General features: G+C 48.9%; 1 protein-coding gene across 2 annotated transcripts in view; it reads left to right on the forward strand.

Moving 5' to 3' along the window:
• The window catches only part of MCEE (methylmalonyl-CoA epimerase), a 261,825-nt gene extending 251,155 nt beyond the window's left edge, over nt 1-10,670 (forward strand). For both annotated transcript variants that reach the window (XM_078684921.1, XM_078684920.1), the window contains exon 3: nt 9,951-10,670. In XM_078684921.1, the coding sequence (XP_078541047.1) occupies nt 9,951-10,103 (153 nt within the window). In that variant the 3' untranslated portion in view covers nt 10,104-10,670. The remainder of the gene's footprint in view (nt 1-9,950) is intronic.
• The last annotated feature ends 6,774 nt before the right edge of the window (nt 10,671-17,444 follow it).

The raw sequence follows: 17,444 nt of genomic DNA on the forward strand, positions 1-17,444 counted from the left end.
TGTCACTGGTACACTACAAAGACCAAAGGCTGTTTTCATCTTGAATGTTGATCCAGGGTCTAGTAGACCCTGGATCCATGTTCACTATTATTCCCTTTCGCATATTTAGGGAATGTTGGCCTGATATATTTTGCTACCTACAGATGTGTCTCCCAAAGGTTATACAGGTCAACCTATCAACATCAAAGGCACCATGGATACCACATTTGAATTCAAAGGACGTAAGGCTGTAGGTAAAGTCTATGTTTCAGAAGATGGGCCAGCAATTCTTGGTTGGGTACAACAACACGATTTACACATCATCATTGATTCTCAATCTCAGGAACATGTCTTGGTTTTAGAAGATTTTCCTAGTCTTGAATCAATTTTGTCCAAATTCAGTGAAGTTTTTCGCTCAGATTTAGGTAAATTGTCTGGGTATACACACAAAATTATTTTAAAGAAAGACGCTATTCCCGTTAGGCATCCATTGAGGAGAATTCCTATTGCTGTTCGTGAAAAAGTTAGAGAAGTTACTTGATATGCAGAAGCAAGATATTATTGAACAAATAGAAGTGTCAGAATGGCTTTCTCCAATTGTTATCACGAAAAAAAACGATGGAAAGCTTAGTTTTTGTGTGGACCTTAGGTCCCTAAACCAGAACATCGTTGTTGACTCCTTTCCCCTCCCAAATATTTCTGAAATGATTTTGCTAATGGATAGGGCTAAATTGTTTTCAAAACTAGACCTACGATCGGCTTATCATCAAGTGGTTCTGCATCCCAATTCTAGAAAACTCACTGCCTTTCTTTACATTGGAGGGTGTGTTCCAATTCAAGAGGTTACCCTTCGGGCTAGTCTCAGCCGCTAGCGTGTTTCAACGAATGATGCATCAAATTTTGAAAGGTTTTTCTAATGTGCACTACTTTCAAGATGATATTCTTATTACTGGTAATCAGAATCAGAAATGTACCTATTTCCACCACTAAGGAACAGTTAAAGTCCTTTATGGGACTTATAGAGTACTATTCGAAGTTTGTTGATAATTTTGCTCACAAAACTGAACCACTTAGACAACTATTGAGAAAAGGAGTTTCCTTTTCTTGGAATACTCCGCAAGAACTTGCCTTTCAGGACATCAAAAATGAAATTATCAGTGCTGGCATTCTCAGACCATTTGAATCCGGCAAAAGTACTTTCGTCACAGTAGATGCTAGTGCACATGGTATTGGAGCAGTTCTTTCTCAAAATAAGATGGGCGTTGAGAAGCCTGTTGCCTTTCCCTCACGCACACTCAGTAATGCTGAAAGGAATTATGCGGTCATTGAGCGCAAAGCTCTGGCTGCAGCCTGGGGTGTACATTATTTTCGAACTTATGTGTGGGGTAATCGCTTCACTCTCAGGACCGACCATAAGCCGTTGGTTAGGATTCTCAGTCCTGGTGGTGCCAACAAGGGGTCTCCCCGTTTGATGAGGTTTGCTTCCAAACTACAGGAATTTTCATATGACATAGAATATATTACTGGTTGGAGAAATATTCAAGCAGACTGTTTATCTAGGCTTCCTTTGTCTGTCGAAGATGCCTTCAATTTCAAAGATGAAGTAATTTGTTCTGTAGCTAGTTTTGATGATGTTGGTGCTGAAATCTCCAAAGTTATCTCTAAAGAAGAATGGCATGATGCTGCTATCAATGATTCTGATCATTGTGAGTTACTCAATTGTATTCGTATTGGATGGAAACGTGAAGGTTCGGTGAAGTCTTCTTTACGTGCTTTTGTAAAATTGCATGATGAACTTAGCATTGGTGTCTCGGATGATTTGGTGTTGAGGGGTGATAAATTTATTCCCCCAAGTTCTCTTCGAAAGAAGTTGTTCTCATTAGCTTATGAGGGACATCTTGGGCAAACTAATACCGCTAAACGTTTGAAAGGTCAGTTTTGGTGGCCAGGCCTTGATGATGATGTGAAGACTTGGGTTGAGAAATGTTCTCTTTGCAGGGATAGCGAGAAACGGTTAAAAATTAATTCGAAGTCTACTGGATCCATTATTGATAGTACTGGTGCACCCTGGGAAAAAGTTTGTCTTGATTTCATTGGTCCCTTGGAATATGTTTCTGGTGATTTACGTTTTGGAATGGTGTTGGTTGATGTTTTTTCAAGATGGCTGGAAGTGAAATTTCTAAGGAACATCACTACCCTCACTGTCATTGATAGCCTCAAGGCTATTTTTATGAGGGAGGGTTTTCCACATTCCCTTATCACTGTTAACGGCACACAATTAACCTCTCATGTTATGCGTAATTGTCTTCAGCATAATGGAATTAAACATATTGGACCTCACTTTACAATCCTCAAGGGAACGGTATCGTAGAAAGAATGAACAGGGTTGTTAAGGGTTCTATTCAGTTGGCCATTCAAGGGCGACAAGATGTTCAAAAGTGTGTTCAAGATATGGTTTGGGCACATAATACCACAATACATAGCATTACCGGTGAAACACCGTTCATGAGGATGAGGGGGAGATCAGCAAAGACCAAATTAACACCTTTCTGGATGTATGCACCAGTTACTTCCGGTCCCAAAACGCCACGTTTTGGTAATATTGAAGTTGGTGACTTAGTCAAAATAAAATTTGGCAGAAAAGAGGGTGGTCAGAATAGGTTTTCTGATCCTATGAGAGTGACGGAAGTTCATAAATGGCATGTTGTTTTAGAGAATGATCAGAAATGGAATGTTAGAAGGTTAGATTTGTATAAAAAAAGTTCCTTTCAATTTAAATACCCCTCCTTTAAGTGTCAAAGAACCTGATGTGGGTGGTGGTTTCAGTGGTTTTAGTCATCCTTTATCAACTAGGTCGCGCCAGCTTCATAAGAAGTATGATGACTTTGTCATGAATTAATTTTGTTATTATACTACAAACTAGCAGCCCGTCCCGACCTTGTCCGGGTGCAACAGGCTTCCCCAACCCCCGCCCGTCCCGACATTGTGCAGCAGCCCAGGCCCCCGCCCTGCCTGTCCCCCGCCTGCCCCGACCCCCGCCTGCCCCGACATGGGTCCCCTTACCTGAGCCGGCTGTCCGCTGCTCGCACCGCCGCTGGCCTGTCCGCTGCTCCTCACGTCACCGCTCCTCCCCCGCGCCATGTCCGCCGCTCCCTTACCTCAGTCGCCGCTCCTCCAGCCTGTCTTCTGCTCGCACCGCCGCTGGCCTGTCCGCTGCTCCTCACGTCATCGCTCCTCCCCGGCCCCATGTCCGCCGCTCCTCGTCGCGCTCCTGGACGCCCCTCCTCCCCGCGGTCCTGACGTGAGCACGCAAGTCGCGGCCGGCGCTACTTCGGAGGGACTACTTTTTTTTTTACTGTCAATTTTTCAAATGTATATAGCCTATAACCATCTACACACCCGGACGATTCCAACGGTGTATCGGGTGTGTGGATTGGCGCTGTGGTTCCCGAGTTTACCCGCCTCAAAGGCTGAAAGTTCTTCCTTTATTATAGTAGTATAGATGTCATATCATTTCATGTTTGTTATTGTTATAGTACTCAAATGCCACAACATTTCTTCTTATTGCTTTTATAGTATGGTTTATTGCCCTTTCTTTAGGTATGATGATTTTGTCATAAACTGATTTTATTATTATATTACAAATGTAATATTATTTCTTGTCATTATTGTTATAGTACACAAATGTCACATTATCTCTTCTTATTGCTTTTATAGTATGATTTTATGCCCTTCCTTTTGTTATTGTTTTGTTTATTGTAACAAATGGAGATATGTTGTATACTTTTCCTCCTGCCTGTCACCTGCTCGTGCTGCAGAGTGTTCGCTGTTGGAATCCTTGGAAGATTCTGCAGTGTTACTTCATTCTGGGGAGACGGTTATACGAGCGGCAGGCAGGTAATACGGTCCGTTGTAAGAGCCAGCAATAAACCCCTCCAAACTCACCTACTTGTTTTCCGCATTCCTTTACTTCACATACAGCCAATAAGTAATAGGAGAAGTAGGTGAGTTTTGTAGGGTTAATTCTTTGTATTATAGTGGTCTTTAAAAGGTGAGTTTTCATCTAGTTTGTAAATTGGAGCAACGTTGTGGAAGTATTAATCGATAGTGGTGATCTTGGTAAAGATCTTGTGTGTATAGATGAAATTGCCTGTTGGTTTGTTTTCTATTTTTTACACTTTTTAGTCTGCAGCTTAATGGAGTCCTGGCAGCGGGTGTATCGAGAACCACAAGAGTGAACTTATATGCAAGATAAGTGAGAGTGTATGTGCTGCAAAGGGAGCCAGTAGAGTTCCATCAGGATGGGGTGATGTGATCATATTTCTTCAGGCCCTAGAGGAGACGTGTTTCAGCCCAGTATGATGCTCTGAAGGGGTGCTCCTGTGAGTCTTGGAGGCCATGTGGCAGGACGTTACTACTGTGAAGATGCAAGAATACAAGGGCTTGGACAGCAGTTCTGAAGCTATTTTATGAAAGAAATACTTTGAATTTCCTCAGAGGTCGACTTTGTTTTTTGGCAGCGTGTTCCTTGAGAGTGAGGCTGGTGTCCAAGTGATTTGGTATTCAGTGAAAGTTGGGGTTTGAAGCTGCCAAGAATCCGGTCATTGAGGCAGGTTTGTAATGTGTTTTCTTAATTGTTTTTAGCAAATAATAGGAATTTTGTCTTGGTTGGGTTGAGCTTTATTTTGGCCCTGGACAACCAGTGTTTGAGGTGTTGAATGTCTGAAGCAGAAGAGACCTTCAAGAAGAGTTGTGTATTATCAGCGTATCAGTGAATCGCAGTGCTGTTATCGAAGTGTAGGGCACCATGCAGCTCCATGTAAAGGTTGAAGATGGCAGTAGACCATCTAAAAGAGAGCCAACTACTAACCAGGAAGTGGGTAGAAGATGTGGCTAATGGCTAATGGCCAGAGCCGCTGACTTCAGAGCTGGGGATCCAGGTTCAAGCCTCTGCATCGGCTCAACATCTTGCAATTCAGGGCAAATCACTTAATCTCCCCGTGCCTATCAAGCATTTGTGTGTGCTCATCAAACTATAGTGTCGGTGTTGATGATTGAGTGGCGGTGCTGAGCATTGGCATGCACCGGCTCAAAGTAAGCACTGGTACAAAGCAAACACTGGTACAAAGCACAACAAACACAATTTTTAGTGACTGTTGTTTGGCTCCCCAGGATGAAACAAACTCAAAGAGGACCAAGGGAGAACATTTAAAGACCCAACCTACATCCCTCCCAAATACTAATACAACACAAATTGGATACATAGTGGGTGAGGGTTTTTCGTCCTTAAAACAAAGATGTCTTTTGCTTCTTCAAAGAGACTTGCACAGTGTGAGCACGACTTACTCGTCGATTGCTCCAAGCAGGCCCCATATATACACTTGGTCTTGTACAAATCTGTAAGCCCCCCTGATGCAGTGGAGTCTGACATACATTCCTGCCCAGGAGAAGCTCCAAATGTATCACAAAGCATCCTGCAACTGACACATTCACCTGGAAGTACAAGATTCCCATCATGGCATGCCTAGTAAGTACACCTGCATAGATAGCATTCTTACTGATCACATGAACATCACATTCATTTTTTTGTTTAAATATCCTTTATTGAATTCACAGGAGAAATGAAATCAGGAATGTTACATCACACATATTACCACATCTCAGAGATGTCTGTCATGTTCTCGGGGCGCGTCACACAATACAGTAGTTCTCCGCTTCATACATCATGACAATGGTTCATCACAAACCAACCGTGTTGGTGCAACAAAGAAGATGACATTACAAGATAAACAGCGAAGAAAAAAGCAACGGGGGAAAAGGAAAAGGGGGTTATGGTCTTCTGCTTTGGAAACGTGGTGTGCATGTCTAGTGGAGGTTGCATCGATGCGGTGGGGGCGCGTGGGCTCTATTGAGTAATGACTATTGGTGCGAGTTCAGCTTTGGGGAGGCCCATGTTTCAGCTGTGGTGGGTAATTGGCAGGTGGAGAGTGTCGGGAGGGGTATCACCATGGCCGTCATCGTGGGCTGCCAGCAATAGGTGCATCAACGGCATTGCCCGGGTGGTCGTGTAGTTCCCTGTCGGTATCGCCTGGGTTGCAGCCTATATGTTCTCTGCTCCGCCCTGTGCCTCCTGATCTCTTCCAGAGGGGGAATCGTTTGAGGGGTTCTGTACTAGTTGGCATTCCCTATGAAAGGAGCTTAGCGTTTCATCCCATAGCGCCGCAATTGGGAACTGCCTTAGACCCGCTGTTTCTTCATTATGGAGGGTGGTGCTTTCGGCTGTCGCCCAGGTGTCTAGGGAAGCGCGCCAGTGCTCCGTCAGGGGTGGGGTAGTTCGCTTCCAGTGTTTTGTGATCAGTCTTTTGGCCGTGAGAAGGCCCAGGTCCCAAAAACGAGAGGGGACTCTATTTAATTTGGTTCGTTTATATAAGCCTAGTAGGCATGCCTCCCATGTGTGCGGTATCGGCATGGCTGTGCATCTCTCCAGTATCGGCAGCACAGTCCGCCAGTATGTCTGAATCTGTGGGCATTGCCACAGCATGTGCAGTAAGTCTGCTCCCACCAGTGCACATCTCGGGCAGCTAGCTGCGGCGCCCGGGAAGTACTGGTTAATTTTATCAGGTGAGAGGTATGCCCTATGCAGTATATAGAACTGAATCAGTTTGAAGCGTGCGTTGCGGGGAATGTTCCTGGGACCCATTAGCACCAGCGTCCACTCCCTGTCCGTCCAGTCCCTCCCCCTGTCAACCGCCCATTTGTCGCGTAACGGCTGTAAAGTGTGTTGCGTGTGTATAGCACAATAGTGCTTGAGTCAGCCAATGCACCACATGCGTACCGTCCCCCATGACATGCAGGCTCTGGATCAATTGATGTGTGGGTAGTTCCTCAGTAATGTTACCCCATCGTTGCGTGTATGCCCTAACTATGGAGGCGTGTTGTATGAACTGTCCCGCTGGTAGACCCGTTTCGGCAGCCAGTGTCACAAAAGGTATCAGTGCACCATCGGCGTATAAGTCCGCCATGGTGTCCACTCCGGTGCGTGTCCAGTGTTCCAGTGCCGTTTCTGTGACAATGGAGGTGGTTTTTGGGGTGCCTAGAAGCGGGAGTGCCGGGGCATATGGTTTGGTGTGGTTCGTGAGCCGTAAGCTCCTGACATAGCATCGTACCGCCACGTCTACATGTAGTTGTGACGTTCTCCGCGGGTGTTGCAGGGGGTGAAATAAGGTATGTATCTGTGTGGAGGACAGCATATCTGTTGTCGTGGCTGTGTCCTCCAGATGATTTCCAGCGAGCCAGGCAGTTACCCATTGTAGTTGCGCAGCTAGATAATAAAGTTCTAGGTTTGGTACTGCGAGACCACCCTCACTAATCGGCGCATACAGTTTTTGCAGGGCCACTCTAGGTCTGCCAGCATTCCATATCAGGTCTCTGACCATGGTTGCCAGTTCTTTGAAGGTGTGGGCCTGTACGTATACTGGGATGTTGGCGAAGTAATATAGGAGTCTGGGAAGGACAATCATTTTCGTCAACGTCACCCTGCTCGGGACATTGAGCGGTAGAGTCTTCCAAAAGGCAATCTGGGCCCTTATGGACGTTATGGCGCGTGTTAGGTTGCCGTCCAGGATGTCCGGGGGTGTTCTGTAAATATAGATTCCCAGATACTTGAACGTGGTGTGGTGCCACGGCAAGTATTCGCCATTAATCCTAATTTCAGGGTCTGGGACGTCGGGATTGAACGAATATGCCCCTGATTTGGCCCAGATTACCCTGATGCTTGACATGTTCTCAAAAGACCGGAAGATCTCCGAGAGTTCCGGTGGTATTTGGGTGAGGTCCCTGACGTACAAGAGTAGGTCGTCTGCATATAGCGAGACTATGTGCACACCGTCCGCCAGTGGGACGCCCCAGTGCGAGCCCCTGTTGCGTAACACCTCAGCGAGGGGTTCTATTGCCAGTGAAAAGAGTAGTGGGGACAGTGGGCAGCCTTGTCTGGTGCCGCATTGCACCCTAATGGCGTCGGACACCAGCCTGCCCGTGCGGACTCGCACCACAGGTTGCCTGTACAGCAATCTAACTAGTTCAATATAGTCATCCCCTAGCTCGAACTTGCGCATCACTGCCAGTAGGTAGGGCCATTCGACCGAATCGAATGCCTTCTCCAGGTCAAGAACCAGGCAACCCGATCTTGGCCACTCCCGTACCGCGTACGTCTGCACCCGGAACAGCCTCCGTATGTTGTGGGAGGTACATCTAGTGGGCACAAAGCCGTTTTGGTCACTGTGTATCAAGACGGGCACCAGGCCTGCCAGACGTCGGGCCAGGGTCGAAGCCAGAATCTTATAATCGGTGTTCAGCAGCGCAAGCGGTCTATACGAGCCGAGGAGCGTGCCATCTCTACCCGGTTTGAGAAGGGACACCAGTGTCGCCTCATTCATTGACTGGGGTAAAGCCGAGTCTTCCAGCGCCGCAGCGTACACCTTGAGGAGCTCCAGGATCAGGATATCGGAGCAGGCTTTATAATATTCCGCTGGCAGCCTATCTGGGCCGGGGGCTTTGCCATTCGAGAGGGCAAAGATGGCTTCACGGAGGTCATCTGCTACCAACGGCGACCCTAGGTCATCCCGCTGGTCGTCTGTCAGGGCAGGCAGCGCGACATCGTCTAGATACGCAGTTATGGTGGGTTGCGCAGTTAGAAGTCGGGACACATATAGCGCGCTGTAGTGCGCCACAAAGACCTCATGTATTTTCGCCTGGGTATATACCTTCGGGCCAACGACTGGTTGTATCGCCGTCACTGGCGTTGCGCGCTCTTCGCGTTGTATCAGCCAGACCAACAGCTTACCAGGCTTGTCCCCAGTATGATGTGTGCGGGCTGAGTGTGCCTTGTAATTATTGTTTTTCAACCTGTCAATCAGTCTGGCATGCTCAGCCTGCGCCTCCAATAAGTCGGTGGTCGCGCCTGTAGCTGTTGCTTGTTCCGCTTGTATCAAGTCCGATTCTAAGTGTCTGAGATCTGCTTCTAACTGTCGTCGGGAATGGGCCTGTGTTCCTAGACATTGTCCTCTGAGTACTACTTTAAAAGCGTCCCATTCAATCTGCGGTGTCGACGCCGTGCCAGAGTTGTCTTCGAAATAGTGTGCTGTCTGCGTGCATATGGATCCTCGAAACGGGCCATCCAGTAGTAAGTCAGGTTGTAACCGCCATGTAGGGACCGGGGGCATAAACATCACATTCATTGTAGTTACCTTGGCATGCTCCATAGTAAGATTTGTGTCCCAGTGCAACATTCAATACAGTGACTCTGCCAATATAAAGTGCAATGTTATTGTCGGAGGCAACACCGAGTACAAAAATAAGTTGCTTCTGTAATGATTACTTTTCTCCAAAAGTGCGTGCAAGGAAGTAAAAAAAACATTACAGTGGTAATAGGACGGACCTTGACAAGCACTTCATATGTTTATGCTCTTTTTTGCCACAATGTAATAAGACTAACAGACATACTAACAAAAAATACAAAGATAAAGGAGTGCCCAGCAGCTTCTCCATTCGAGCCCTACTACTGAACTCTCCTTCAGGTGGCTATGGACCAGCGCTCAGTCAGAATGACCTCACTCACGGAGCAGCCAGGGCATGAAGAGAGCTGACCCATTAACCGGTGCTGTATGCTGTGGTGGGCAGAAGCAAACTTGTAATCACACTTAGACCTCTGGCTGCCCGAAAGCCACGGTATGCGAGTGTATTATGATTTTTCAGGGAACACATAAGGCTGTGAGACCTCTAAAGCTGCCTCTAGGCCACACATAAACTGGTTATGTAACAGCTGTTGTAAACAGGTGATGGAACTTTTCGAATTGTAAATTCCCACTTCTGTTGCTATGCGGACACTTTCGCAGGATTATATCTCAAGTGAAGGAAGAGTTTTGTCTGGAAGGTTAATAACGCACGTGCCCTTCTGTCGTCCTTTATTTTAGGTTGATGATATAAAAGCAGCAATCGCATCCCTGAAGGAAAGAAACATCCGCATCCTGAGCGAGGAGCCAAAAATAGGCGCGCACGGAAAACCTGTGGTTTTTTTGCACCCCAAAGACTGTGACGGAGTCCTGGTGGAGTTCGAGGAGGCGTGAGGTGCTCACAGGGTGGGGCGAAAAGGCTGCGGGGGGAGGGGAGAGGGGGAGGGAAGCGGGTAAGTGCTTCCGTCTCCACCTGCTACTGGGAACCTATTTATTCACTTTATGTCAGCTGGGACAGGCGATTAAGAGATATTTCCGATTTCCATTAACGCTCGGCTCTCTCACCCACCCGCGTGTTATTCTGAGTGAAACCTCTAATCAACACTGCGAATCTCATAATGAACACAGTATGTTTAGCACCACAGGCTTCCCAACACCGCCCCCTTACTTGGAAGCAGAAGTATTGACTAAAGCATCTCGATTATTACCTGTTGGTATGCAGGAATATGATTGCGCTGTTGATCATCACAATTTTCCTCAGCTCGGCATTCTTCCAGCAGCTTTTCACTCTTCGTGCAGCTTTGCAAACTTGGCTGCATGTTTCAGATTAGCAAATGTGTTCTTTCATCGTACACCCTTTTACCGTTCTTTATAAACACCTGCTCCTTTCCTTCTGATGTACCGTCAGGTTTGTCGCAGTTGAGGAAACTTGTGAAAAATAAAATGTGCATTTTCACATAATATTGTTTCTGCAGTGTTATTTGGGGCGGTGGGGTTTGGCTGAGGAGGAGTCCAGTGACAGCATCCCTCAGGTTCAATAATAATATGTTTTCGGATAAACACGAGAAAGCTCTGATTGGCTGTCGAACTACCCTATGCTGCACACATGGACCACTGTTGCTACAGAAACCCTCGTTCGTATGGCAACAATCCTAATTGCAAATTCTAGGTCACCCTGCCTCCCCCGGCTCTTATTCCAGAGTGAGATCCTCTTGGCAGTCACCACAAGATGCATCAGTGATGCTCGGAAGTGAGCAGACAACAGGAGAGCATCCTTTGTGCCACTTTGATGAGGAGGCTATCAGCTTGTTTGCCTTGGCTTGGTTCCTTGATAACCGGCTACTTGCCTTATTGTACATATGTCAAGGATTGCTAGGCAACCCTTATTCCGGACTGGAAATTATCCCCACTGCAAACGTTATGTGTAATGCTGCCTTTTTCAACTCTACAAGGCCCACTGCAAGTTCTTTAAACGAATTAATCGTCTATTAATTTTAATAAAACAAAACCCTGCCCCAGATAGCATGTTTTGACAAGTGTTTACCTCACGTTTGCTGTTGAAGCGAAGGCGCGGCGGACCTTTGTTCAGGCACTCACTCACCCCAGAGTGTGAATTATGTTCGAACTATATCATATATTTTCCTGCTAAGGAGACCCTCGGGATTACAATCTTTGGAACAAAATTCTCCTTTTATGTTTTGCTGAGCAGTGCTTCAAGCTGAATAGTCTACATGAAAAGGATTGTTGAAGGGCAAGGACTGTGTTCGCTTTTTTAAACTCGATTTATCAAACCTACTACTTGGTACTAGAAAAAGAATACTGTTTTGTTTGCTTGATGAACATACTTTCAAATGTGTACTACTGAAGTTATGAACCCTGCAGCATTTTCTAGAATGGTGCACAATTTCGACCTATTCCAGGTTATAAACTATCGCTTTATAAGTGTAAACGGATGGGATTAATGGTTAAGGCGAGTATCACTGCATGAATGTTAAGAATGCACCGATGTCATTACACAAGAGAGGAGCCTTCAGTTAAAAAGAAGAGCTTATAGCCCAGTCACTATAAAAACAATTTTGAAACATATTCTTGTCAGTAAATGGAAATATAATTCCTGTTAAAAGCAAAGTGCCATTATTCGTCAGTGCTTAATCGCACCATTAAGTAAAACATTTTCAGGCCTGTTAGCTGTTTGTATAGTAGCTAGAACACAGTAATATTTTTCTGTCTGCTATCGAAAACCTCTTGCCTCCAGTTCAGTAATGCATACAGTGTGCTAAAGGTCAGCCAATTGGGCATTGTTTATTGTCTTTATCTGTTACAATGATCCTGATTCGTTGGCTTTCCTTTATATTCTTGTGTTTGGATGCCTTGTATCCTTCTTCTACTGACATCACAGAACTATTTTTATTTGTTCTTCAGCATTCCAAGGGAGCCTATGAATTGCCTCTACCTATTCTGTCTCCCAGTATAATTACCAACCCCTGCTTATCCATTGCTGCCTCGTCACTCCCTGCTTCTTCATTGTTTTTTCTTTAATATATATATATATATATTCAAAAATAATTTATTATGTGAGAGCTCCACAGCTTCACACTGCTACCGGGCTGCTCTCTTTGTTTTGCACAACATTACACATACACCGTTGTCACCCCGTCCACTACTCTTTCCTACCTCCATTCATCTGTAGTTCCCTCACCCCTCCTTGCTTTTTCTTAAAATTTCCTTTTTTTTTTTTAAAAAACGGAAAAGAAAAAGTTTTCTTCCTGAGTGCTCTGCAGCTTTATACTATTACCAGACCAATTGCTTGTTTCTTTTTGAGCTTCCCTACCGTGTTTTGTTATTTCATTTGCTGCTTGTAAAAATGTCTGTCAGCTATATTGGAAAACTGAATTAAACTTAAAACCAAAAGTCACAATAGCCTCGGGTGTATGACTATGTATGTATTTAATATTTCTCTAGTCAAACCAAGCTAAAAGGAAGCGGAGTGCTGTGCAAGGCCAAAGACAAACATGACGCGGCGGCAGCCGATCCCAAATGTTGCAGTGACAATATCAATGATCTCAAAGAAGATGTCAGGGGTGGTGAAATACGTGCATGGCAAGGGCGTGAGTTATAGTTACCTCGGGGGACGAGTGGGTGTGTAAGAGTGTGTGGTGGGTGTGTGGGTCTGGGAGTGGGTGTGTCAGTGGCTGTGTGAGTACGTTTGTGAGTGGCTGTGTGGATGTGTAAGTGGTTTTGAGGGCCTGTGAGTGGCTGTATGGATGTGTGAAAGCTCTGTGAGTGGGTCTATGAGTGGGTTTGAGGGCCTCTGAGTGGCTACATTGGTGTGTTAATAGGTGTGTGGATCCACCCGAATCCAAGAGGAACAGAGGAGGATCCACAGATCCTCGCTTGGTATTAAAATAAAAAAAGGGTTTTGGACAATTTCTTGCCCATGAGGAGTCCCTCCCAGACCCCGCCATTAGTCTCATGGGGTCAGAGTACCTCCACCATGACCCCTTCTATCACTTTTTAACTTTATTTTTCGTGCTAGGGACCGAGTCCCAATGAACAAAATGGTGGCTACAACTTTTCTCTCAGGTTGCAGCCAGCCAATCAAGGCATTGCTGTTGGCTCGCTGACATCAGTTCTTTTCTCTCCGCGCCAGCTAACTCAGATCTGGCGAAGTAAAAACAAAAGACTGTCAAAAAGTGCCAGGGGGTGTTACTTTTTGACAGACTTTTTTTGCCTTTTTGTTGAGTCCTTTTGGTGTGTAGGTATGTTCAAGAATACCTCAGGGTTGAAGATGTGCAGCACCTGTCACCTCGCCATGCTGGTCACGGACCTCCACCTGGTGTGTCTTTGGTGCATGGAGCACAACTACGACACAAAGTCTTGCTCTGATTCCTGGGCCATAGCGCCAAAAGCTTGGAGGGAGCGGTCCCTAAAGCTAATCGCGGTCCCGCGTACAGCGCCAATGGAGGCCACTTTGTCGCTCCCGGTTGAGCGGAAGGTCCGAGCGTCGCTCCGAGCGGTTGAAGTCTTCTTCCTCTCAGTGGCAGTCATCGCGGTCAGGTGAGAAGCACTATAAAAAGCACAAAAAGTCGTAGCGTGCTTCCACTTCGCCCCGTCCGTCATGTGACGAGACAAAGGAGTCTCGGCGTTCCAGGCCCCGCTCCGCAGAACGGGTGCCTGGATCGGCTTTGCTTTCCCCTCCCTTTCTAGAGCCGGGAGCGACCCCCGCCTAATTACAAGAATTGTATGACTTCATTTGCGCCATATTCGGGCAGCCAGACCCTGTTGGCGCGCCTTCGGGCCTGCATGTTTAGTAGTAGCAGATCCAGTGAGGTTCGCACATCCAGTTCCAGCCCTGGTGCCATGGCCTCCTCTTCGATCCGTTCCTGGATCCGGAACGTGCCAGTTGTCCCTCAATTACCTTCCCCCGACTCTGTGACCCTCGGCATCGCCTCACCCATCGTCATTCCAGATGACACAGTGCTGGTTGGGCGTTCGCTGAGATTGATGCCGATAGAGCCGTACGGCTCCATGCCGTTCACCCTGCCCTATTCTGAAGGGCAAGGAATGGATGATGATGATTGGGAGGGGCAGCAAGATCCCTTAGAAATCCCGCAACCAAATAAAATCTGGACTGGTATGAGGACCTGGGTGATGCCAGCGACCTGAACCGGCCGAATCCCGGGATGCTACTGAGCCACCCCGAGACGAACCCACGGACCCTTCAGCTGTCACGCCTGCAAGTTCTCCTGCATCCGGACCTGCCCCGCACCAGCACCCGCCAAGCCGAACACCAACAGTAACCACCTCAAGTGCATCCTACTCAACACCCGCTCCGTCCACAGACACACCATCGAACTCTGGAACCTCCTCGACACCACAACTCCTGACGTCGCCTTCCTCACGGAAACCTGGATGAACGACTCCTCAGCGCCCGACATCGCCATCGCCATCCCAGAGGGCTACAAGATCACTCGAAGAGACCGCGGCAATCAGACTGGAGGAGGCATCGCCATCATCCACAGGGACACCATCCGCATCACGACCAACACCGACGACACCCTGACAACCGCCGAACACCTGCACTTCCAGATCCACACAGACCCCAAGACCACCCTCAGAGGCACCCTCATCTACCGACCCCCGGGACCACGCACACAATTCAGCGAAGACATCGCCGACTTCATCAGCCCGCACGCCCTCTGCTCCGCTGACTACATCCTCCTGGGGGACATCAACTTCCACCTGGAGAACAACAATGACCGCAACACCGCCACCCTGCTTGACAACCTCGCCAACCTCTGACTCAAGCAGCTGGTGACCACCCCCACCCACCTCGCCGGACACACACTCGACGCTGTCTTCTCTTCCAGCAAGGACATCGCCTTCAGCCACGCCACCGGGCTCCCCTGGACGGACCACAGCTGCGTCCACTTCACCTTCAGAAGATCCACGATCCACCACCACCAGCAACAGGTTGCTCGAAGAAACTGGAACAAGATCACAGCAGACCAGCTCGCCGCTTCCCTGAGCCAGCACCCTCCCGCCAGCTCAGCGAACCCCAGCCAGGCCGCCGACAACCTCAAGAAATGGATCAGCAACTGCGCAGACGACCTCGCCCCACTGAGGACCCCGCCTAGCAGACCCGGCAGCAAGAAGGCCCCATGGTTCACCGACGAACTCAAGAGCTCCAAGAAGAACTGCCGAGCCCTCGAGAAGGCCTGGAGAAGGGAGCCAACACCGGACAACATGACCACCCTCAAGCACGCCACCCGGAAGCACCATCAACTGATCCGCGCCACCAAGAAAACAGCATACAAGGATCGGCTGGACAACAACGCACACAACTGCAAGGAACTCTTCATCATCGTGAAAGAGCTCTCCAACCCCAACGCCGGAAACAACGACATCACCCCGTCGCAAGACCTCTGCAACTCCCTCGCCTCCTACTTCCACAACAAGATCGCGGACATACACAACAGCTTCAGCACTCAACCGACGCACGCCACGACCGAACCACGGCCCCCCACCACCACCCTCCGCGCCTGGACCCCGATCAGCACCGAAGACACCATCTGCACGATGAACTCTATCCACTCCGGATCTCCAACCGACCCCTGCCCCCACCACGTCTTCAACAAGGCCGACGCTGTCATCGCACCCCACCTGCGTGACACCATCAACACCTCCTTCGACACCGCCACCTTCCCTGAGAGCTGGAAGCACGCCGAACTCAGCGCTCTACTAAAGAAACCAACAGCGGACCCCACCGAACTCAAGAATTACCGCCCCATCTCGCTCCTCCCGTTCCCAGCCAAAGTCATCGAGAAGACCGTCAACAAGCAGCTGGCCGCCTTCCTCGAGACGAATGGATCCCTCGACCCCTCACAGTCTGGCTTCCGAGCCAACCACAGCACCGAGACCGCCCTCATCGCTGCCACCGATGACATCCGGGCCCTGCTGGACAACGGTGAAACAGCGGCCCTCATCCTCCTAGACCTCTCCGCGGCGTTCGACACTGTCTGCCACCGCACCCTAGTGCAACGCCTCAGCAACATCGGAATCCAGGAGAAGGCACTGGAGTGGATCATCTCCTTCCTCGCTGGAAGGACACAGAGAGTCCGCCTACCACCGTTCAGATCTGCATCCACGGAGGTCATCTGCGGCGTTCCTCAGGGCTCCTCGCTCAGCCCCACCCTCTTCAACGTCTACATGAGCCCCCTTGCGGCCATCGCACGCCAACACAACCTCAACATCATCTCCTACGCCGACGACACCCAGCTGATCCTCTCCCTGACCAACGACCCCGCCACCGCCAAAACCAACCTCCACGAAGGGATGAAAGACGTAGCCGAGTGGATGACGACCAGCCGCCTGAAACTGAACTCAGACAAGACGGAAGTCCTCATCCTGGGTTCCTCGCCCTCCGCCTGGGACGACTCCTGGTGGCCCCCCGCCCTGGGCATCGCACCCAAACCGACAGACCACGCACGCAACCTGGGCTTCATCCTGGACTCCTCCCTCTCCATGACCAGACAAGTCAACGCCGTCTCCGCGTCCTGTTTCAACATCCTGCGCATGCTACGGAAGATCTTCCGGTGGATCCCCACCGAGACCAGGAAGACGGTCACCCAGGCCCCCGTCACCAGCCGACTGGACTACGGCAACGCCCTCTACGCCGGAACCACCGCCAAGCTCCAGAAGAGACTCCAGCGGATCCAGAACGCCTCAGCCAGACTCATCCTCGACATCCCCCGACGCAGCCACATCTCCGGACATCTGAGAAACCTGCACTGGCTCCCCGTCAACAAGAGAATCACCTTCCGTCTCCTCACCCACGCACACAAAGCCCTACACAACCAAGGCCCGAGCTACCTCAACAACCGCCTCAACTTCTACGCTCCCAAACGCCACCTCCGATCGACCAACCACGCCCTCGCCGCCGTCCCCCGCATCCGAAGAGCGAGAACAGGAGGAAGGTCCTTCTCCTACCTGGCCGCCAAGACCTGGAACACCCTCCCCCCGACCTTCGACTGACCCAAGACCACCTCTCCTTCAGGAAGAAGCTCAAGACCTGGCTGTTCGAGCAGTAGCGGTACCCCCCCCGCCCCCCAAGCGCCTTGGTACCCTCCGGGTGAGTAGTGCGCTCTATAAATGCCTTGATTGATTGATTGATTGAACACCTCTCCGTATTCTGGCATGCTGTGTCCCCCTAACCTGGCTACAGAGGAGGGGACT

The sequence above is a fragment of the Lissotriton helveticus genome, chromosome 3_2 (assembly GCF_964261635.1).
Source record: "Lissotriton helveticus chromosome 3_2, aLisHel1.1, whole genome shotgun sequence".
In the NCBI taxonomy this organism is placed as follows: Eukaryota; Metazoa; Chordata; class Amphibia; order Caudata; family Salamandridae; genus Lissotriton; species Lissotriton helveticus.